Source organism: Dama dama, chromosome 7 (genome assembly GCF_033118175.1).
Source record: "Dama dama isolate Ldn47 chromosome 7, ASM3311817v1, whole genome shotgun sequence".
NCBI lineage: Eukaryota > Metazoa > Chordata > Mammalia > Artiodactyla > Cervidae > Dama > Dama dama.
In genome coordinates, this window is record NC_083687.1 from 29,486,536 (window position 1) to 29,507,038 (window position 20,503).

Here is a 20,503-nt window from a genome sequence, read left to right on the forward strand (position 1 = left end):
CTTCTCAGCCTCCTTCACTGAGTCTTGCCTTTTTCTTCTGGAGCCGTAACAGTTCATGTTCACCAGAGTTTGGTCTTTTGCTGTCTTCCTCTTTACTCTCCTAGAGGAATTTTTTAAAAAAACATTTATTTATTTAAGGTGCACCAGGTCTTAGTTGCTTCATGGGATCTTAGTTGCTTAGTGGGATCTTTCAGTTGCAGCATGCGGGATCTAGTTCCCTGACCAGGGATCAAACCCGGGGCCCCTGCATTAGGATCTCAGAGTCTTGGCCACTGGACCACCAGGGAAGTCCCTGACACTGTGTTTTGAATGGCTCTTTCCCACCAACCTTCCATGGGAATCTTCCACAGAGTTCATGGCTGGTGATTCCCTGGCATTCCCTGACCCTGTCCAGTTCCGGGGATCTGCCTTTCTGGGGTCCAGGGTGGGGTATGGAGTCAGTGATGGTCAGTCCCTGTGGCATGAGGGGATGGGAGGGCTCGGGGCTTTGCCTGGGACTTCCATGTCACTGATTGCTGCTGTCTGTCCCCAGACAGTGGTTTTGAGACCATGGTGAGTGACTGCCGCAGCAAGGAACAGCTGAGTGACTGCTCATACACCCGCGCCTCTCCAGTGTTTGGCTTCTGGATATTCTCTCGATGCTGCTTCCAGAATTTCTGCAATAACCCTCAGAACAGAATGATATATATTTCTTAGAATTTCTGTAGAGACCTCAGGAGTACAATCCTGCCAATTTCCAGCCGTCCTCCTGATTTCCACCTGGGGACAGTCGGGACACTGTCCAGCCTCCCCCGAGCAGCCCTCCCTGCCACCCTCAGCGGCAGTTACTAGACCCCAGCCCTATCTGCCTCTTGATTGATGCCCCTCAACACCCCTCAATTTCCACTCTGCCCCTTCCCACTTTCCCTCTCCAAAATCCTCAGTCTGACATCTTTCCTCCTGTCTGTTCCCACCTCAAGGATACCTCCTTGCCCTGCTTCGTTTCTTTTCCCACAACAGTCCTCTCACCCCAAGTCCCCAGCTGTTCCTCCAAAATAAATAGATGTACAACTGTCTGGTTTGCCTCTCTCTTCTGGTGGATATGGAGGTTGAGGGATGTGGTACTACCTGACTGTTCCATCATGGGGACAGGAAAGGGACTCCCCGACCTGCAGCTGTGTCTGACTCAGCTCTCAGGTTAAGAGGAACTGGAAGCTCTCCTGTGGCTAAAACCGGAAGGGTAGTGGATGTCCTCAGAAATGCTGTCAGACCCAGAGCTGGATGGGGACTGGCCAGGAGGTCCATGGGGGTATGCTGGTGGGAGTGGAGCTGTGAAAGAACCAGTCCCAGGGAAGAGAGGGTGGGGAAGGAGTTCTGTGGAGAGATGCAAGGCCTAGTGTCCTCTCTAATCCCAGACTAATTTCCTTTTTCAAGGATCATGGTAACTCACCTCAATTTCGGGCCTTGGGCTTCTCAGCCTCTAAGGCTGCCTTCCAGTTTGATTTGCTAGAGCTGTACAGACCTGGGCCTTTGACCTATACTGAAGTCAAAGGTCATGGCGGAAAACACACAGGCAAGAGAGGAACATAGTGGCTTGTACCTCTTTACCTCCAACTGCTTCCTTATCTAGAAACAAACATTGGTTTCTCCCACTAGTGCACAGGCAGTTACAGGGGCCACAGAGATCTAAGTGCAAAATGTTGTATAGGTAAGTGTATATCCTGCTGATGTCACTTTTATCAAGAACACGATGAAATTCAGGACAGTGGCTACTCCTAAGGGTTGGGACAGCAGAGGGTCTAAGAGGGGGCCTGAAGGCAGCTTTGGGTGCTCATAAAGGCCTTTATGCTAACTCGGCGAATGGTATAATACAGGTGTGTAAGTTTACAAAAACCCATCTAAAAGTGTGCAAACATCTCTATGGCCAAAATGGTTTAAAACTAAATAGGGCAAAATCAGTGTGTTTTGTCTCTAAGGCATATCTGTTTTTGAGCCCGTAAGTTCTATTTGTGTGCACATACATTCTCTCAATCCTGAGACACTATCTCTACTTGAGAGGTGACCATAGTGAGGCCGAGACCAACTTATCCAAGTGACAGAGGAGCTGGGGTTGGGCCTCCCAGCCACAGAGGTGTACTACTTTTCAGAATGTTTCATAATCCTGGTACTGGGTCACCAGATTTGGAGGGGTGGACACCTGGCTGTACTCATCTGCATGTCCTGGTGCTTCTCAATACCAGGCCTGGCTCAGAGCGGTGTGTCCAGTGTGTACTGAATGCATGGGGAAGGTTGAGTTATGAAAATTCACTACCGCTTTCTGCATGCTTGCAGTTCTTCAAATTAAAATCAAAGAGCCTATCTCTGTGTACTCTGTACTCCCTCACCCCCTTCCCCTAGACTTTCCACAGAGCCAGTCCTGGCAGCCAGGATCCTGAAAAGAACGCAGGTGCTTCAGCTCCAGGTGACTCAGAGATGCAGACCTGTGTGTCTGCTCTTGTGTTTTCATGGTGGTTTTTTTCCTTTCTCTTGTGGAAAATCCTGACATCACCTGTGAACTTCCTAGATTTTGGAGGGTGTGTTTAAGGCTGGCAAGATTCATAATCCTCATACTTTGATCTCCAGCCAAGCAGAGGGTGGGATGGATGTGGGCTGTTTGGGGCAGGCCACTGAGGAAGCCACAAGGCCAAGTGGAGTGGGCAGGGCTCTGCAACACTGTTTGAACCCCACGTCCAGTTACCTTTAACTTGTCTACACTTGCCCACACCTGAGCCTGCCCTCATCAAAAATGTGACACAGACTCTGGCCAGTTTGTTTATTGTGGAGGGGGACTGGGGAGTACAGAACAAAGGACAGACCCCCTCCTCTCCCCGGGAATCTGTGCAAGTGGGTGTCATGGCTTAGAGATGTGAAGTGGAGCTGAGGAAGCCAGAGACTGGGATAAGAGATGATGGGCTAAGAGATGAGAGCACGCAGCCAACCAGGCAGGAGCACGGGTGGTAGACAGTGAAGGAGGGGCACCAGTGTTCAGTCAGGAAACCTGCACGGAAGTCCAGCTTTCACCCTTTCTGATGCAAGTTCAGTCTGGCACAAGCTTTCAGAGCTAGGTATAGGAGACTGGAAATAGCCAGATTGAGAGAGATCAAGGAAGATGGGGGGTGGCATGGGGGTGATGGGACACTCCAATAACAGGACAGTATTGAGAAAACCACTGTGCCTTTCCCAGGTCAGCCTAGGCAGAATCCGCATTTGAGATTATCTTCTAGGTGGTCGAAGGGCTCTGGGTGCAGTGCCAGCTGCTTTTATGGGGGAGGAGACTAGACCAAAACCATATAGACACTGGAAGGACAAAGGAAAGGAAGACTGAGAACTTACAGACCCAAGGATGTGAGTGTTCTGAGAAGACAATGCATGATGCTGGGGTGTCAGGAGTGAGATGCTAGACCAGAGAGAAATCTATCTCCGAAGGGCAAGATGTCAGGGACCAGCCCAGGGAAGAGTCAAAAGTCCAGAACTGTTGAGGAACAAGTATATGCTTCGCAGGTCAGCAATGGACAAACTCAGATTCACAGGTGGGCCAGCCAGGGGGTCCAGGCCTTCAGAAGGCTCCTTCCCAGCAGGGAAGCTGGGCAGGGGCAGTGACAGGTTCAGGGCTTGGTAGAACCACAGGATTTGGGACTGAGACAGGGGCAGAGCCAGGGACCTGTCAGGGGGCTCAGGCAAGGCACTCTGGAGCTGGGGACTGTACCAGGAGTTGCAGTAGTCATACTGGCAGCACTGGGCCGAGTACCAGTACGCTGAGATGTAGGTGGGCAGCTTTTCTTGGCAGCGGTAGGATATGTGTTGTCCACAGCCTCGGATTAAGAAGCGAGGTTTGTTATCTGGAGATGAAGGGAAAACTAATAACCCTTGCTGCTTCCCAGTCACCAAACCTGGCACCCCTTCCACAGACTGTTCCCATCCCTCACCTAGACCCAATTCCCTTTCCAGACTCCTGCAGAAGAGGCCAGAAGAAATTAGCTTAATTGGCTCCCCAGAACCCCAGACCCCTCCCCTACCAAAAACCTCCATCTCCTTAGACCTCAGGCCCCAAGCAGCCCTCATTTACAAGAGGAGACAACCCCATGGGCTGTCCTGCCAGTGGCCCCTTCCCTGCCTAACTCAACTCACCGTCATTGATGCTGATCACCATGCACGGGGATGAGCTGCTGACGGTGCACTTCTCTGAGCCTGAAATGCATCCTACAGTAGGATCTTCTAAGAGGCAGAGGTGGCAGGTCCGGACTTCAGAAACAGGAGCTGGGGAAGCGGAAGACACAGATGGTGGTGTTGGCCCACTCCAAGTTCCCTGCCCTCCAACATCCCGCTCATCCACCGCCACCCTCCCTGTACTCAGCCACCCCTCCTTCCCTGCCCCTGCCCCACTTACCCTTTCCCACCGTGAAGCCCACCATGACCAGTGCACCTATAAGCATGGGGGCCTTCATCATGGACTTCTGGGGAGAGGGGCAGTCCCTGAGGAGTGCCCAGAAGCCCCACCTTCCCGTGACCATGCTCCTTGAGCCTGAACTGCAGGGTGGTTCTGACAGGTAGTCTGGGCAGGAGCTGCTGTAGGTACAAAGCTATACTCCTCCCTGGGGCAGGACCCTGGTTGGGGCAGGAAGCAATTAACTTGGCAGGAGGACATGTCCTCACCCACCTGGTCTGGTTCCTGAATGTGGGAGCAGTAGCCCAGACAGGGGCAATATCTGGGCCCCAATCCAGCAGTCTACTTTTGTCCTGAGTGTCCCTCAAAGATCTATTCCCGCCCCTCCAGGGTCCATGGATTAGTTTCATTCTCTGGTACCATTTGCCATCTTCCCTACACAAACAGGGCCAGTCCCTATTGTTCTGGGAGAAACTTAAACCAGGAACCCAGTGACCTTCATCCTTCTGAGATGAGCATGTCTCAGCTCCCCCAGGAGGGGGCACACAGACACCACAAAACAGTAATTCTGGACCTTGAACCTCTTCTCCCCACCCGTTACAGTTCAGTTTCTTTTGGGACCACTTTCCTTATAAAACTTAGTGATGTTGATTACATCCCCTAAACAGCCAACTATAGGTGGCACAAAAAGAGTAAATATTTCTCCAGTCTTTGAAATCCAATTTCTGTCTTTTCCTTGTAATCTCTGTACATCCCTACACCCAGTCCTAAAAACATCACCCAAATCTATTGGGTACAAATCTGTGCTGGTTTTCAACTTGAGGAGAGTGGGCTGGGCCAGGAGGGCTCCTGGGGTCCAGCATACCATTACTCGCGTTTCCCCAACCCCAAACACCAGCCAATCAGCCCATGGCCTTTTCTTCCACTTTATTTCATATTCCCACCACAATAATGACTCCTTTAATTTAAACTAAAAACCATAGAGGGTTCCTGAAATGGTGGCAGCAAAGGAATGAAAGTGTCAAAGACCGAGGGACAGGTGGGGTGGGGAATCAGCGAATCGTCTTCACTGGGCTCTTGAAGTTGCTGGCGGCTTGGAGCTGCAGCTGGTAGGCCATTGGATGGATCTTGAAACCGTAAAGCCTGGGTTGGGGCAGAGGTGAGAGGAAGCAGAGTGAGCCCCATCCTGGCCCTGCCAGTAGCCTGCACCCCCCCTTCCCTACCCCAGTTTCTTCATGGGCCTGCTCAGTACTTAAGGGCAGTGGCTCCCCAACTTCTTCCCTCAAGAATATTTGGAAATGTATTTTAAATATCTATTAAAACTCAAATTCAAAGCTACAAATATGTGTCTGTACATATACACGAGTATACACACGTTAGTACTTGTTTTAATGTAAGAATTGAACTTTCCTTTTCTACACTAGAGTAAAAATGATACTCCAGGAAGATAAACCACACTTAAACTGTGCCTCTGAGAATTTCCTAGCAGAAAATTGTGCACACAAAATGGTAGCAAGGATAGCTATTGCTTTGTCCTCCCTTCTTTCTGGGGGATCCCAGGCACCTCTTTTGACCCCTGGTGACTGTCTCTGCTCCCCACCTGGGCACAAACTGGTTGGCGGGCCTCTTGGGCCGGTACTCGGGGTGCACCATGAAGAGCATGTGAGGGAAACCGGTGCCGAAGTAGGCGCCGTCCGTGTGGTGGTGCCTCGATGACTTCGGTGTGTACACGTCCATGCACTTGGGGCAGTAGAGCTTCACCATGGCCTCACCTGGGATGTCTGAAAGGCCTGGGAGACAGCCAGACTCAGCAGGCCAGGTTACCCAACCCTTCCCAACCTCCCTCCTGGACTCAGGCCCCAACTTGCTGAGCCCCAACCCCATCCCAGCAGACCTGCCATTTGACGTGGCCTTCCTTTCCCTTTCCCAACACTCACCGATGGGAAGCATTGGCTGGTTCTCACAGTACACACGGGGACAGTATCCAAAGTCTCCCTGCTGGTACTTTTCCAACTGATGTGAATGAAATTGAAGGAGTTGGTGGGTAGGTATGAAGAGAAGAGGCAACCCCCTCCTCAGCCCAACCCACATCACTGTGTCCCCAACTCCTTCTGCCTCTTAACGTCCAGAGGCCCTTTCTGTGGCTCAGATGGGCCTTCAGACTCCTCTGTTTCCTTTCCTCCAGTCAGGTAGGCTGAAGACCATCAGACATTCACTGCTTATTCCCTGAGGAAGAGGCAGTCTACAACTTTCTGCTCTAGGTCATATCTCCCTCCCCAAAAACACTCCCTTCACCTCAACCCTCAATCAGGTCTTAACCCCTAGGCCCAGATTCTGGGGTTATTTCCCCTCTTCTCAGCTAGATTCTGTGACAAGGCTGAAACGAGTGACTTCTTGCTGAAGGAAACTGTTTCCCTGTTGCCTCTGAAGGAACCAAGTGGGAGTAGAGAGGCCTCACCATCTGGGCGATGCCACGGTTGGTGAGGATATAGCGGGCGTGGATCAATCCATAGAGCATTTCAGCTGCTTGCTCAATCAGGTCACTCTGGTTGGGGTTGTCTTCCAGCTCCTCATCTGAAACATGGCACCAGCCAAATGCAACCACTTGCCTTACAGCTTTTTAAGGTGCCCTGCCCACTCCCACGGGCTGCTGGCTCTTCAGCCCAGCACCCAACTTGGAGCCTCATCCCACCCACAGCCTGGGCATCTGACCCAGAAACATGGGCCTCTGCCCCTTCCACAAAGCCAAGGCAGCTCTGCCTTCTTTCTGTCCCTCTCAGCCTCTGCCTCCTTCCCTTCCTTAAGAAATAGACGCAAAGATGTCAACACAGAAAATAGAACTCTAACCTGGAGAGTGCAAGCAAGAAGGTAATACCCATGGAGAAACTGGCATTTTCAAAAAGTGCTAAATTATAGGATCAGAGTATGAGAACAAGTGGTAGAAGTCACAAAATTAGGCCAAGAGTGAGGCAGGGAATCAAAATGAAGTAGAGGATTTGGGGTTAAAAGGGTTAGAGAACCACAAAGAAATTTAGAAATTCAAGAAGCAGATAAACAGGGTGTGAATAGGAAAAGAACAGCACGCACACACACACACACAACAGGGTGTGAATAGGAAAAGAACAGCACACACACACACACACACACACACACACACACACAAACCAACCAACCCACCCTGAGGGTGTCTCACCAGGCTCCAGGTCCAAGATCATGTCTAAAGCTTGTCGATAGTGAGGCACCTGCTCATTGAGTCCAGTGAGATTGAATTTGTCCTGGATATAATCTTCATCCACCTGTCAGGACATGAAGTCAAAAGGAAACCCATAGCAGAATCCTCAGCTTTGACCTGGGCAGGTTGCTCAAACTCGTGCCTTATCTTCAACACAACTGCTTTGTTCCCTTTGTTCCGCACTTCCAACTCAGCAGAAGTACTTCAACCTCTCTCCCCAGTTCGTGTATACTGCCCACCCAGAAGAGGTCTGGCTTTTCTCTCCTAAACATAAGCAATCCCGTCCTTACAGAGTCAGTCCTTTCAAGATCCCTGTCCTGATTCCTGTTCCTAGCTCTAGGAATCAGTTTTGGCCTCTCCTGAGAGGCAGCTGGCTCTCTGAGGAAGGTGGGGGCTGAACAGCTTGGAGTCTGAAGTCAGTTACACTCCCTTATGTTAACACACAGGCACGCTATAAAACATTTTAACATTAAGTGTTTTAATTCTCCTAATAGCTACCAGAGATATGTACTACCAGTACCTCCGTGGTAAAAAAAAAACAAAAACACAGGTTGACACGTCCAACATTAGGCTGCTGGAGGGTGGCAGGGTTGACTTGGGGCCCCAGTCTTGCCCCTTCACCACAAGTTAGAGAGAGAGCTACTAAGGGGACTCCTCCTTGACAAGAATTTTTACTGAAGTATGTAAGAGAAGTGTGCGGAAGCTTTATGTGCAGGAGACTATGTGGCCAGATTACATGTGGAGGTGGATGGTGGGGTTGAGGAGAACTCACCTCACAGAAGAATTCATTGCCACGGAGCCCACAGAACCAGGAAATCCAGGACACCTCCTCTGAGCTGCTCATCTTCACGTCGGCTAGAGATAGAAGAGTATAAGCCTAAGCTCTCCCTCCCAGCCTCTGGTATCCTCACTCCTCCCACACTTTGCCCTCCAACCATGGAAGAATTTGGGGCCACCCTTTCTTAAAGAACCCGAGACTGGAGCACGTCTCTCTAGCTCCTCTTATTTACATTCCAACCCCTTTTCACTGAGATTATAGAGAAATTCTTTGGGGTCCAGCACCTGTGAGAAACCGACAGGTCTTGACCCTACTAATCCTACCTACATCCCTGACGCTCCGGAAAGCCAGGCCCCTCTCGCCTCCGTGTCAACTCTGGCAGGGCCGTGGCTCAGGCTCCCTACCCCCGCAGGTCTCCGGCCCCATTCTCAAGGATTCCGAAGTTTATCCTTTCCAAGCAAGAGCTGGGCCCCTCCTTTTCTCATGGCCTGGGGGTGGTCGTCAGGTCCGTTTCATGGGAGTCCCGACATCCCGCCTCCACCCTTCAGGCCACCTCTCCTACCCTCGGAGCCGGACCGGGTCACTTCCTTTCCCACCCCCACATCAAGACGCGGAGACCCCATGTGCCGCGCCCAGGAACAGGGGACATGGCGCGGCAACGACCACCACACTCACCGACTGGACGGGGACTGGGACAAGGGGACGGGGAGGGGAAGGGGAGTTTCTGCTTCCAAAGAACCGCGACGACGGCTACAACGCAGGCCGCGGACCCGACCGCGGCAGGCGAAGTGGGGTGGGGGGAGTGGAAACTGGGGAGGGTGGGGAAGAGGGCAACGCGCAAGTGCTTAGAGTTAGGAGCCGCGGTGGATGCCGGGAAATGGAGTCCTCGGTCAGGAGAAACTGACGAAACTAGGGAAAGGGGGAACTACGAATCCCAGGATGACCCGCGCACGACCCTGGTGTCACGAGGCCCCGGGGGGGGGGGGAAGGGGACGCTGGGGGCGGGGCGCAGCAGGGCACTGCGAGCCGCTACCGGAAGCGGAAATTCAATACCGCGTTCTGGGCCAGGGAGCCTGGGAAATATAGTCGTGTGATTCTGGGGACTGTGGGGACAAGGAGGAAAGGGGATGGGCGGGGAGAGGAACTAGGCCGGCTGGTTGTTTCTTGCTTCTCCCATCAAACAGCGAGCCTCAGGGCTCGGCGCGACTTTGCTACCCAGGGCATTGGCCTCATCCCCAGCCAGCTAGCCCTCCTGGCCCTTATCGTCTTGCTCCTTGGAGTCAGCCCGCCAAGGAGTCCCCCGACGGGGCCCATGTTTCATTCGGGGTTCGCGCTCCGGAGGCGGGAGGTGAGGCCGAGTTCCGTGCTGAAGTCTGGGCAGGGTGTACTGGGCTGAGTTGAGCGGTGTGAGAACCAGGACGGCCCCGTGGGCTAACCTGAGGTGGTGCCAGCCATTCTGCCGCTCGTCCCCTTGCACTTCTCCATTTCCTCTGAGGGCTTGAACGGGGCTGCTGTGGGCGCTAAGTGCGACCTTCGAACCCTGGTCAGAGTAATGGTGAGGGGCTGCGTGACGTTATTTCATTTCAGGGTTTCTGGGCATTCTCCGCCTCAGAGCCTTTCTTAACCCCGAGAGTGGTTTCCCAGGTCCAGAAAATGAGGTCGGAGCGGGGGCCACGTTGAGGGAGGCGAAGGGCATTGTGGGGGCGTTATGTAAAAACAGGACCCCAACCGACGGATCTTTCTCAGTCCTCGCGCCTCGCCGGCACGTGGTGCCTTGTCTTTCTGCTGTGGAAACATTCCAGGGCGGGAAACAACCCTGCGCTTGCGCGCGCCTGCACCCTCAGGTAATTTGTTTTGTTTTGTTTTTCCCCAGCCACGCATGCGTCTTTGTGCCGTGTGATTATTTATCGACTCCTTTGCTTAGAGTAGCTCCATTTTGCAGTACGGAAGTTACAAAGCGACACAGGCTGGAACCTCTTCCTGAAATCTGCTTCCTGCTTCCGGAGAAGTGTCGAGTTTGTTTTTGTTTGGGAAGAACTTACCCCGAAATAGGAAGATTTAAAGAGCCAATTTGATTGTTTTTCTTAATGGTATGTCTTACGCTGTGATAAAGTTGTTTCAGAGAGGCTGGTATTGTTGGTGCGGATGGAGGTAGGGGCGGAGCGCAGGGCCTCTGGGCAACTGTCTCACGGAGACGTCTTTCTTAACCTTTACTAACAGTCTGTTACTGGCCCTGCAGGGTCCTAGGTTGTGGGGTCACTTTTGGATTGGGAGGGGATTTTTGACACTAAGGATACTTTTTCTTTATCTCATTAGGTGTCTGAAACTGACTCTGGTCGCTGCAGGATCACCAGGGGCTTGGCTTCCTAGTCTCATTTTCCTAGATTTCTCGAAAGCCATGTCTGGGTCTTCCCTCATTAACTTTACCCCAGCCACTGATCCCAGTGATCTGTGGAAAGATGGGCAGCTGCAATCACAGCCTGAAGAGCCGGAGCCCACCCTGGATGGGGCTGCAGCCCGGGCTTTCTACGAAGCCTTGATTGAAGATGAGAGCAGCACCCCTGAAACCCAGAGAGCTCAGCCTGGGCCTGCCAGTGAGAGAAAGAGAAAGAAAAGAAGAATGATGAGGGAGACTGCAGCAGGAGCATCAGGAGGACATGGACAAAGGAGATCCCTTGAGGCAAAGGACAAGATGACGCAGCAGATACTGAGGGCAGCCCAGGAGGGGGACCTGGCAAAACTAAAAAGGCTGTTGGATCCCCATGAGGCAGGGGGAGCTGGAGGGAATATCAACACTCGGGATGCTTTCTGGTGGACCCCGCTGATGTGTGCTGCCCGAGCAGGCCAGGGGGAAGCTGTGCGCTATCTCCTGGGCCGTGGGGCTGCCTGGGTAGGGGTCTGTGAGCTGGGGGGCAGAGATGCTGCTCAGTTGGCTGAAGAAGCAGGTTTCCTTGAGGTGGCCCGCATGGTCAGAGAGAGCCCTGGAGAGACAAGGAGTCCAGAGAACCGGTGAGGGGAAGCCTTATCTTTTATTATTATTTAAAATTTTAAATCTACTTTTGCTTTATTGAAGCATAGTTCATGTATAATTGTATAAATTACATGTGTACAATATAGTGATTCAGAATTTTTTAAAGTGATATTCCCTTTATAGTCATTATAAAATATCTCCTAAGTTTCTGTGTTGTACACACACTCTGGGTTTAAATCCTGATTGTACTTCTTGGGCAAGCAATCTAGTGTCCATGAAGCTCAGTTTTCCCATCTAAGAAATTAGACTATATTTCTTATAGGGTTGTTAGGGTTAATTAAATGGGTTAATATACATAAAATGCTAGAACATTGCTTGTATTTAATAGCATAGCAAGCACTGTACAAATGTTAACTATAGTAATTATTTCTCACCCAAGAACCTTGTGAGGCCTTAACCATTCCTTCAGGTCCACTGTTGCTAACTGGGGAGGAAAGGCAATTTGTTTCTTGGCAGAAATACTGGAAGGACCTTGTCCTACCCTGCCACCCACCTCTAAGGCCTAAACCCTTGTGCTGCCCTTAATCCTTTCTCTTTTTTTTCTCCAGGTCCCGATCCCCGTTGCCCCAGTACTGTGAGACTTGTGATGCCCACTTTCAAGACTCTAACCACTGTACATCCACTGCTCACCTGCTGTCGCTGTCCCGGGATCTCCAGCCCCCCATCCTGCCACTTGGGGTTCCTACCTCCAGCCCAGGCTTCAAGCTGCTGCTGAGGGGGGGCTGGGAGCCTGGAATGGGGCTAGGACCCCGGGGTGAGGGCCGTGCCAACCCTATCCCAACTGTCCTCAAGAGGGACCAGGAAGGGTTAGGCTACAGATCAGCACCTCAGCCCCGAGTTACACATTTCCCAGCTCGGGATACACGGGCAGTGGCTGGGAGGGAGAGAGCCCCTAGGGTGACCACACTGAACCGCAAGGAGGAGAGAAGGCAGGAAGAGAAGGACAAGGCCTGGGAGCGGGATCTGCGGACATACATGAACCTCGAGTTCTGACTTGGGCAAGTTCTGACCCGGGTGTGTTGCTGAAGCCTGAACTTGGACCCCAAACCTAGACACTTCCTGATGTCTTCCCAGGTTCCACACCTTCTGGTTTTGATCAGTGGACTCTTGCCTTCAGTAGAAAGAAGCCAAAAGTTGAGAAATAAATCAAGCTTTTCTCCCTCTTGGTGTTTTATTCACTTTTCTGGAAGCTGTTGCAGGGAAGCCAAACGAGGCTGTAGACCACATGAAATCCTACCAGAGCCAGAAGAGGCAGCTCTTCTACATGGCCTGATAAAGTCGCCCTTCTGCCAGTCTGGTTCACTTCTAGTCCCAGCCACTGTCCTTAGTACCCCACCTATTTTTTCAACCCCTGAACCAGGAATTACCCATCTCTATGCAAGTCTATGCAGGGCTTCCCTGATGGCTCAGATGGTAATGATTCTGCCAGCAATTCAGGAGAACCAGGTTTGATCCTTGGGTTGGAAGATCCTCGAGAAGGAAATGGCAACCCAATCCAGTGTTCTTGCCTGGAGAACCCCATGAACAGACAAGCCTGGTGGGCTGTGTTCATGGGGTCACAAAAAGTGAGGCATGACTGAGTGACTTAACACTTTCATGCAAGTCTGACCTTCCCCAGAAAGCACCCTCTGTCCACTCCAGCCAATTCAATCACTGATTTCACAAGTTTGTATACTATGTGCTATGAATGGGAATGAGACATGCCCAATCTTCAGGTTGCTCACACCTGTTGGAGACAAGATGTGATAAAAAGAATGCATGGTGATAGGGGAAGTCAAGAAAGGCTCAGAAATGATAATGGGTGGGGTCTTGCAGGAAGAGGGCAGTGTGATAGGAGGACCAAAGATGATGCAGCCTGTAGGCTGTTAGCTGAGCTGGAACCAGAACTCTGGCCTCCCAAATCTATGCTTTAAGCCAAGGTTCTTCATTCTGTTACCTGAAAACTCCTAAGGGCAGGAAGCACATCCTGTTTGTCTACACTGTCTTTCCCACACTTCCTCTCCTGTTCCTCCTACTCATACCAGGTGCCAGGCGCATGAAGTGCCCACTGTTGTCAAATCCAAGAGGTAAAAATCTGTGCATGGAGGAGCAAGGAAGGGCTACTCAAGTCCCAAGCCTCCTCTCAGCTTTCTCTTCTGGAAAAGCCTTTCATGAAATCGTGAACTAGAAGAGAAGTGGAGCGGGATGCAGGGAAGAACTCAAGGGGACTAAAGGGGGCGGGCGAGCTTAAGGGGATACTGGCGGTCGGGGGTCTCTAGGCGACGAAAATACAAGGCTGGGTTTATATTCACGCTTTCTGCTACTGTGACCACGGCTGTGCGCCCCGCGGAATGGCCGGCTGCGCCCCGCGGTATGGCCGGGTGCGCACTGATGGCGCGCACAGGCAGCTCGGGCCGGGGGCGGGGGTTGGGGGGCGGTCGATCGACAGGGTCCGCCCCGCGAGCTGCGGGCTCCGCCTCCGCCTGTCCTCTAGTCCCGGTGCGGCTGCTTCCGGGCTCTGCGGCTCCGGGCGGCTTCGCGAGGCCGAGGCCCCGACGCTGGGCCCGGGAGGGGCTGCATCGCCTGGACGCCTGGACGCCAGGCTCCCCAGGCAGGCGCGCGCTTTGCCTCGCTCCCGGGATCTCCCAGGACATCTCCGGCCTGACCTTGCGAAGACTGAATCTCAGCTGCGGGCTGGGGTGCGAGTGGGGCCACTTTATAGGATTCACAGCCCTCTGAATCAAAGCACGAACGTTGCTGGCTGGAGTTTGCCGGATACCTCACCCCACACTCACTTAACAGGAGACTTCTTTCTGAGCTGCCTTAGGGCAGCAGTTAGGACTCTCCTGGTCGGTCGGGAGCACCTAGGATCCGAGGCCACCTTCCTTCCTTCCTTTTTGGATGGAGAACCGCCTCCCCAGTTTCTGGGGCACCTTGGGGCGTGGCCTTGGTGAGTGAAACTTGGGGTGCTGCCTGCTGGGAAAGAAACCTGGAAAACAGGGAGGACACTGTGACAGTGTCCCAGGCTTTGTCAGATCCGTAGACTTTTGGAATCTTGTGTGTGTGTAGCGGGGTGGTGGTGAATGGATTTGAATGTGCCTCTCTTTACCTTAAAACTGAAACGGAAACAAGCCGCTGCCTGCCACACTTCAGGCTGCATGACCATCCCGGGAAGAGAGCCACTCCTGAGTTCAGAGTAGGACTCTCCAAGCAGATACCTGTTCTTCTGAGCCTAAACACACTCTGGTTTCTGAGGAAATCCTCAGTCCCCCCACCCAAGAGCCTAAGCCGTACCAGGAAGCAGCCCCAGAATTGGGGGGCTTGTTGCGCACCCCAGCCATGTTCCTCAGACGCCTTGGTGGCTGGCTCCCTCGCCCCTGGGGCCGCCGGAAGTCGACAAGGCCTGACCTGCCCACCCCAGAACCCAGACGGATGGACAGCTCCTCTGAGAATTCTGGGAGTGACTGGGACAGTGCCCCAGAGACCATGGGAGATCTGGGGTCTCCCAAGACCCAGGACTCAGGTGCACAGAGGAGCTCTGGGGCAGCTCCAGAACTGAGCAGGGAGGCCCAAGTTGAGCAACTGGGGTACAAAAGAATGGATTCTCTCAAGTGGGAGAAGACTGTCTCCAGCACCCAAGAGCCTGGGAGACCGGAGGCTGGGGAGACCATTCCCAAACTAGGACAGGATCCTGTGGACTCAGGTGGCACCGGGAAACCTGGAGGATCCCCTGAAGAGGAATTGAGCCCCCCAGTGGCTGAAGCCCCGGTGGAGAAGCCTGGCCGGCGTCAGAAGCTGCTGGGCTGGTTGCGGGGGGATACAGATGGGGGAGCAGGGACTCCCCGCCAGTATCTGGGGGACCCAGAGGAGTGTCTGCAGATCTCTACCAACCTGACCCTGCACCTGCTGGAGCTGCTGGCCTCAGCCCTGCTGGGGCTCTGCTCAAGGCCCTTGCGGGCAGCCTTGGATGCGCTGGGCCTGCGTGGACCGCTGGGCCTCTGGCTGCATGGACTGCTGTCCTTTCTGGCTGCTCTGCATGGACTCCATGCCGTGCTGAGCCTACTGACCGCTCACCCCCTGCACTTTGCCTGCCTCTTTGGTCTTCTACAGGCCCTGGTGCTGGCTGTCAGCCTCCGGGAGCCCAGTGGGGATGAGGAGGCCACTGACTTGGAGGGCGAGAAGTTGGGGAGGGAGGGAGAGGAGCAGAGGGGAGACCCAGGCAAGGGGCTGTGACCACGGGGTATGGTGTGACCCAGGGTCCTACCGTCAGTGGGGTGGGAGCAAGGATGAAGATAGTGTGGGAGGTATAATCCAAATTGTAAGCACAGGGACCTCAGGGATGGGGCAGAAACCCCAGAGTATGAGGGCACAGAGTCCCCCTCCACACACAGGAGAGCTGTTTAAGGTGTCTGTGTTTATGGACAGTGGGGGCCTTGCCCTTGAATTCACCAGCTGTTGTTAATTTTTGCTTTTACATTTTTCCCACTTTGTTTTTTTCTTCCACCTACACTTTTTAAAAGCAAAAAAAAAAAAAAAAGTGTGGTGGTGAGAATAAAGACTGAAGGGTCCTCTCTACCTTTTAAAACTCTCCAGGGGTGGAGAAAACCAGTTAGGACAGACAGACCTCTAGGTGTGGTAAGAGGGTGGTTGAGAGACTCAGGGGATCCCTTGGATCCTGGGATCTGCACCATCTGGGGAAGAACAGCACTCCTAGGTGGGTGGATTACGGGGTCTGGATGGGGTTCCCACAGGTGATGGGGAGCCTGAAGGGAGGACCTGAGGATTCCTAGGAGCCAGGGGGAGTGGGGCTGGGTGCAGGCAGTGTTAGCAGGACGGCCAGCTCAGAGGGGCTGGCAGCTCACAGGCAGTGTGGGGAGCACTGGAGTTTGCAGACCCCACTAGGGGGTTGGGTTTGCTCACTCAGCAATAACTAACTGTGTCACACCTAATCCTAAATATACCACTACAAAGTGAGAGTTACCACCGCTCAAGTGTCCTTCCTGACGCCGTCCAACTGGGGGTTGAGGTGGGAGAAGGTCCAGGGGGAGGACTGAAATGAGGGGAGTGGGACTGATGTTGGGAGACAAACCCCCAAATGAGATGAGGATTGGAAAATCATCTTTATTACTTTTGAAAGAGTTGGGAGTCTCCAGCTTCTCCTTTCACCATACAAGTTCCTGCTGTATCCATCTGGAGGGCATAGGTGAAGCCACAGGTCAGTTACTGGACAGCTCGCAGGCATCTGGTGGGAGGAGAGAGAAAAGAGGATGGACAGGAGGGAGACCCAGGGAGAGAGGCAAAGTTGATGGCAACGGGATGAGGTAGAATGCAGTCTCTCATGCCTCCATGTCAGAGAAGGGGTCTCTGAGGTCTTTTTTCCCCTGCAGACCTCTGACCCTCTGCACCCTGTCTGACCTTCTGCCCCTTTTATCCACTGCAATAGCCCAGAGTCCATCCTGGCTCCCTCTGGTACCATCAGTCTATGACACAAATGGAAGTGTCAACATAGCCAGTGTGATGATGTCAGCCTTTGGCCATGCCCCCTGATGACATCACTTGAGTCCCTTTCATCCAGCTCTCACAGAAGACTTGGTGAGTCCTAGTTGTCTTCCGTAAGACTTTACCCCCTCACCTTGATTCCTGGGAGTCAGCAAGAAGGCCTTAAAGTCCAGGCAAGAGGTCAGGGACTGGAATTCCTCCACACACTTCTCAGGAGGGTGGGGTGAGCGATCTGGAAAGGGAGGGCCAGGCACATCAAAGCCCCTGCTTCTCAGCATGGCCCCTGGTGAGGACCTCAGGGAAGCAGCCAGTCCTTCCTGGGATGTCACAGGACCCAGAGAAAGGGACTCTATTGCCTCCTCCCAACCCCCATCTCTCTTCCTTCCCTCTTTTCCTCCAGATCTTCTTGCCTGGCCTCCCCACTCACTGTAGAGGAGGAAGCGCTGGTAACCCTGGCCTGTTTCTTTCAGCATGATTCCACCTGGGCATGCACTGGAGAAGAGCTTGGTCTTCATGTCAGGGCGGCCTGTCAGGGTTGGGGGGAAAGTGTGAGGACAGAGATGCAGAAGCAAGCAAGCCCAGGGGGCCTAAGGAGAGGGCTGGAGAAAACCAACCTTCGGTTCTGAGATCTGTGCTCCCGTCAGACAGGTGGTAGATCCATTTCCGGGGCACACAAAGCCCATTTTTCCTGCAGAAGTGGTGGTGGCAAGGAGGAAAAACTTGAGTGACACCTCAACCACTCAATACCAGCCTCTATTCCATCTTACTCTTTCTGGAAGCCTGGGTCCCCTTGGGTTTCAAGTTATGAAGGGATGGTTAGGTCCATCTCTCTCCGGAGGAAAACTAAAAAAGCTATTGAATTCAAGTGGGCCAAGAATAATGGGTATGCCAAAGAGCCCAGCTCTTTGTGGGCGGGTGCTCACACTTTAGGCAGAGACCACACCTACTGGTGCTTCTGCCTCCTCACCACTCACGTGCGGATGGTTGCTCGAAGCTGGAGCTGCATGGGGGCAGAGCCCACAGCCATGTTGAAGACAATGTTGTCCACAGGGTCAAAAGTTGCCAACTCCTCCTTGGTGGGAGCTGCCCCTGCGATAAAATACCACTGGCCCAGGTGGGGCTCTGGAAACTGGACAGACAACAAAGGGAGAAGAAGGTGGGTCTCACTACAGAATCCAACCTCTTCTCAGTCAGAATGACAATACTTAGGGATGAGGGTGTTGGCTGCCTTTTCCCAGCTAAAGACTGGATCCATGACAAGGAGTCATTAAATGACTTTTCCTCTTTGCTCCTCTTCAGTAAACCCCACCCTCCAGTTCTACATGTCTTCATATTGATGGCCATAGTACTTACATATATATATTTTTTACTTATTGCTTTCATCATCACAACACTACACCCTTTCTTCCTTCCAGTGTGGCTTTCTGGTCATGCTGGGCCTCTTACCCTAGTCCATCAGAGCCCCACCACCCCCAACTCAGCAGCTTGCCACATGTTCAGTGCATACCTCTTTCCCATCCATTCCTTCAGTTGTCAGTTGCTTGTGCTCAGGGCACTGGTAGATGGAGTTAAGGAGAATGCCATAGAGGTAGAGAAGAGCTGCCCAAATGTGGTGGAACATCTTCAGGCAGGAGGGAGCTGGTGCTCTGCGTGGAGTGGCTGGTGCCTTAACTGCTCTCCCTAGCTCGCTTGCTCAGTATAGTCTGCTTCCAGCCCCCTTGCCTCGACCCTTGACCCTTTCACCCGCTAATGAGTAACTTCAATCTTGTTTTCCAACCCAACCATGGATTACTTACAGTGTTCAGGACTTCCTCCCCCTCTTCAAAATGCAACCACTCCACAGTACATCCTGGCATGTCCAGGGTCTCCCAGGAGTTAAGACAGCTGAGACCTCCAGGTGATCTTTCAAACCCTGAGCTGGGATATCTGCTGTCCTGTGCAGCACTGAAGAGAGATGGGTTGATCCTACCAGTCACTCACTGAGCAAACTGTTTTTGAGTTCCAGTTGTTTGTCAGGAACTGGTTAAGCCCTGGGAACATAAAAGTAAGCCATAGTCCCTGGCCTTGAAGAAGTCAGTCTAAGGAGAACTAGCTGTGTAAACAAATCATTGCAATACCACCTGGTAAGTGCTTTACAACAGGTATGTACCAGGTGCTGAAGTATGTGGATGGGCGGCTTTCTCTCTGAAGTTGTTCATTGGAGAAACCATGTACACCCTCCAGAAAAGTCTGCGGACACACGAGTTCATTCACTTAATTTTTATTACTGCAAGAAGCTACAGAATCTCGTGGTTAACGAGTATAGACAGTGGTGTCGAGCAGGGTGGGTCCAAACCCTTACTTTCGACAATTTTATTAATCGTGCCTGTTTTCTCATGTATAAAATGAGCAAATCATCAGTCTCACAGGATTAAAAGAGCTAAAGCATATAAAGCCCTTAGCAAAGGCCTGCACATAAATCCAAAGTATTCCCTATAATTAATAATGTTTGTAAAGCACTTACTAGTCTCTCGTGTGTATTACGTTCTCAAGTAATAGGAGGTAGGCAAAGAATTGTCAAGAGGCAGTCATTGGCCAGTGCCAAGAAGATGGGACTTACTTTATGGATTATTTATAACCCACAGGCTGCCATAAAGATTTATTCTGAGAGGTGAGGCTTGCTCTGGGCTTGCGATTTAGCTGAAGAATAAAATTTGGGTGATGAATAGCTGAGGGTTCATTATATTTTTATAACAAAAAACTAAAATGCAAGCTATTGGGGCAGTAAAATAGAAGTGCTTGACCCAAGGGAGTCTGGTAGGCCTGGATTTGTCAGTTCTGCCACTGACATTCACCATAAAAGGGATGTAATAGTTAGATGTTGAGACGCTATTAAATGTAAGGCTATTAAATCCTCAGCAAACTGGTTGGCGCCAACTAAGGGCTCACTATACAGATGCTTATTAAAACTTTTAGTACCGGGACTTAAGTATAAGCTATAAGTCCCAGAAAGGACAGGCAGCGAAGGCAGGAACACCGGCAGCAACGGGTTTGGCCGGAGGAGCGGCAGCACTGTGGGGCCCAGGTCCTTGGCCGAGAAGACGCAGAAGGGCAGAGGGACGGTAACTCTACCGGACCTTCCGCCTGTAGAAGCCCATAGGCGGCCCTCTCAATCCCCCAGGGTCAGAGTCTTGTGTTTCATTCCAGTCTGACCCCATTTGTTTCCAATTCCGAAACTCGGAGTCGTCCTTTTTAAGACAAAAGTCCTGAAAGGTACTAAATCCTTCGCTTCTCCAAAACATGGCGTATCCCCTCGGCGGCACACCGCCGGGGAAGAACATGGCGCCACAAAACGCCCACCGGGCAAAACCGAGGTCAGGCCCAACGACGCCACCGCACGTAAATCAGCTCGAGAACCACCTCCAACCGCCTATGGAAAGGGTGACTTCCGGAGGCGCCGAAGGAGTGGCTCAGCGAGGACGATGATAAGAGAAGACAGAATTCTAGGTGGCCTGGACAGTGCCGCCTCAAATTCTCTGCCGACCAAGACTTCAGCATACATTAGCGAGGCACCATCCCCAGTCTCCAGACTCCAAGATCCAC

The 20,503-nt window shown here is 52.3% G+C and overlaps 5 protein-coding genes across 11 annotated transcripts; 2 read left to right on the plus strand and 3 right to left on the minus strand.

Annotated features, from left to right (window-relative positions):
- Positions 1–2,761: 2,761 nt before the first annotated feature.
- On the minus strand, positions 2,762–5,179 carry LY6G5B (lymphocyte antigen 6 family member G5B). 2 transcript variants are annotated; one of them, XM_061147075.1, is made up of 3 exons: positions 4,406–5,179; positions 4,147–4,275; positions 2,762–3,830 (listed from the first exon to the last, which is right to left on the minus strand). In XM_061147075.1, exons 1-3 carry the CDS (start codon positions 4,527–4,529, stop codon positions 3,454–3,456), a joined length of 630 nt encoding a protein of 209 aa, XP_061003058.1. In that variant the 5' UTR covers positions 4,530–5,179; the 3' UTR covers positions 2,762–3,453. The 2 variants fall into 2 exon arrangements, with proteins under 2 accessions (XP_061003058.1, XP_061003057.1); XM_061147074.1 differs by having other exon boundaries at positions 2,762–3,857.
- Positions 5,180–5,314: 135 nt separating this feature from the next.
- Positions 5,315–9,221, minus strand: CSNK2B (casein kinase 2 beta). The gene is made up of 7 exons (XM_061147076.1): positions 9,088–9,221; positions 8,407–8,489; positions 7,596–7,698; positions 6,861–6,976; positions 6,340–6,415; positions 6,003–6,192; positions 5,315–5,545 (listed from the first exon to the last, which is right to left on the minus strand). The coding sequence occupies exons 2-7, from the start codon at positions 8,476–8,478 to the stop codon at positions 5,455–5,457; spliced, it is 648 nt and encodes a 215-aa protein (XP_061003059.1). The 5' UTR covers positions 8,479–8,489; positions 9,088–9,221; the 3' UTR covers positions 5,315–5,454.
- Positions 9,222–9,500: 279 nt separating this feature from the next.
- GPANK1 (G-patch domain and ankyrin repeats 1) lies at positions 9,501–12,606 on the plus strand. Of its 3 annotated transcripts, XM_061147079.1 has the most exons (5): positions 9,501–9,760; positions 10,159–10,256; positions 10,355–10,502; positions 10,729–11,421; positions 11,992–12,606. In XM_061147079.1, the coding sequence occupies exons 4-5, from the start codon at positions 10,811–10,813 to the stop codon at positions 12,434–12,436; spliced, it is 1,056 nt and encodes a 351-aa protein (XP_061003062.1). In that variant the 5' UTR covers positions 9,501–9,760; positions 10,159–10,256; positions 10,355–10,502; positions 10,729–10,810; the 3' UTR covers positions 12,437–12,606. The 3 variants fall into 3 exon arrangements, with proteins under 3 accessions (XP_061003062.1, XP_061003060.1, XP_061003061.1); XM_061147077.1 differs by having other exon boundaries at positions 9,501–10,256; XM_061147078.1 differs by lacking the exon at positions 10,159–10,256 and having other exon boundaries at positions 10,286–10,502.
- A 1,310-nt stretch (positions 12,607–13,916) lies between these two features.
- C7H6orf47 (chromosome 7 C6orf47 homolog) lies at positions 13,917–16,402 on the plus strand. The gene has a single exon (XM_061147095.1). It carries the CDS (start codon positions 14,762–14,764, stop codon positions 15,653–15,655), a length of 894 nt encoding a protein of 297 aa, XP_061003078.1. The 5' UTR covers positions 13,917–14,761; the 3' UTR covers positions 15,656–16,402.
- Positions 16,403–16,511: 109 nt separating this feature from the next.
- Positions 16,512–20,171, minus strand: APOM (apolipoprotein M). 4 transcript variants are annotated; one of them, XM_061147099.1, is made up of 7 exons: positions 18,848–20,171; positions 18,429–18,476; positions 17,896–18,050; positions 17,536–17,609; positions 17,349–17,447; positions 17,055–17,153; positions 16,512–16,664 (listed from the first exon to the last, which is right to left on the minus strand). In XM_061147099.1, the coding sequence occupies exons 2-7, from the start codon at positions 18,441–18,443 to the stop codon at positions 16,639–16,641; spliced, it is 468 nt and encodes a 155-aa protein (XP_061003082.1). In that variant the 5' UTR covers positions 18,444–18,476; positions 18,848–20,171; the 3' UTR covers positions 16,512–16,638. The 4 variants fall into 4 exon arrangements, with proteins under 4 accessions (XP_061003082.1, XP_061003081.1, XP_061003080.1 ...); XM_061147098.1 differs by having other exon boundaries at positions 18,429–18,479; XM_061147097.1 differs by lacking the exon at positions 18,429–18,476 and having other exon boundaries at positions 18,718–18,848.
- Positions 20,172–20,503: the final 332 nt, after the last annotated feature.

Coding starts and splice junctions, on each gene's coding strand:
- CSNK2B (XM_061147076.1), bottom strand. CDS start 8,478: ATGAGCAGCTCAGAGGAGGTGTCCTGGATTTCCTGGTTCTGTGGGCTC. Junction 7,699..8,406: donor GCAATGAATTCTTCTGTGAG/GTGAGTTCTCCT, acceptor ATGTCCTGACAG/GTGGATGAAGATTATATCCA. Junction 6,416..6,860: donor ACCGTGGCATCGCCCAGATG/GTGAGGCCTCTC, acceptor CATTCACATCAG/TTGGAAAAGTACCAGCAGGG.
- APOM (XM_061147096.1), bottom strand. CDS start 18,542: ATGTTCCACCACATTTGGGCAGCTCTTCTCTACCTCTATGGCATTCTC. Junction 17,448..17,535: donor CACAGATCTCAGAACCGAAG/GTTGGTTTTCTC, acceptor CAACCCTGACAG/GCCGCCCTGACATGAAGACC. Junction 17,154..17,348: donor CCAGCGCTTCCTCCTCTACA/GTGAGTGGGGAG, acceptor CTCCCTTTCCAG/ATCGCTCACCCCACCCTCCT.
- LY6G5B (XM_061147074.1), bottom strand. CDS start 4,529: ATGGTCACGGGAAGGTGGGGCTTCTGGGCACTCCTCAGGGACTGCCCC. Junction 4,276..4,405: donor GGGCTTCACGGTGGGAAAGG/GTAAGTGGGGCA, acceptor CCGCTTCCCCAG/CTCCTGTTTCTGAAGTCCGG. Junction 3,858..4,146: donor GGTGATCAGCATCAATGACG/GTGAGTTGAGTT, acceptor CTTCATCTCCAG/ATAACAAACCTCGCTTCTTA.
- GPANK1 (XM_061147077.1), top strand. CDS start 10,811: ATGTCTGGGTCTTCCCTCATTAACTTTACCCCAGCCACTGATCCCAGT. Junction 11,422..11,991: donor ACAAGGAGTCCAGAGAACCG/GTGAGGGGAAGC, acceptor TTTTTTCTCCAG/GTCCCGATCCCCGTTGCCCC.
- C7H6orf47 (XM_061147095.1), top strand. CDS start 14,762: ATGTTCCTCAGACGCCTTGGTGGCTGGCTCCCTCGCCCCTGGGGCCGC.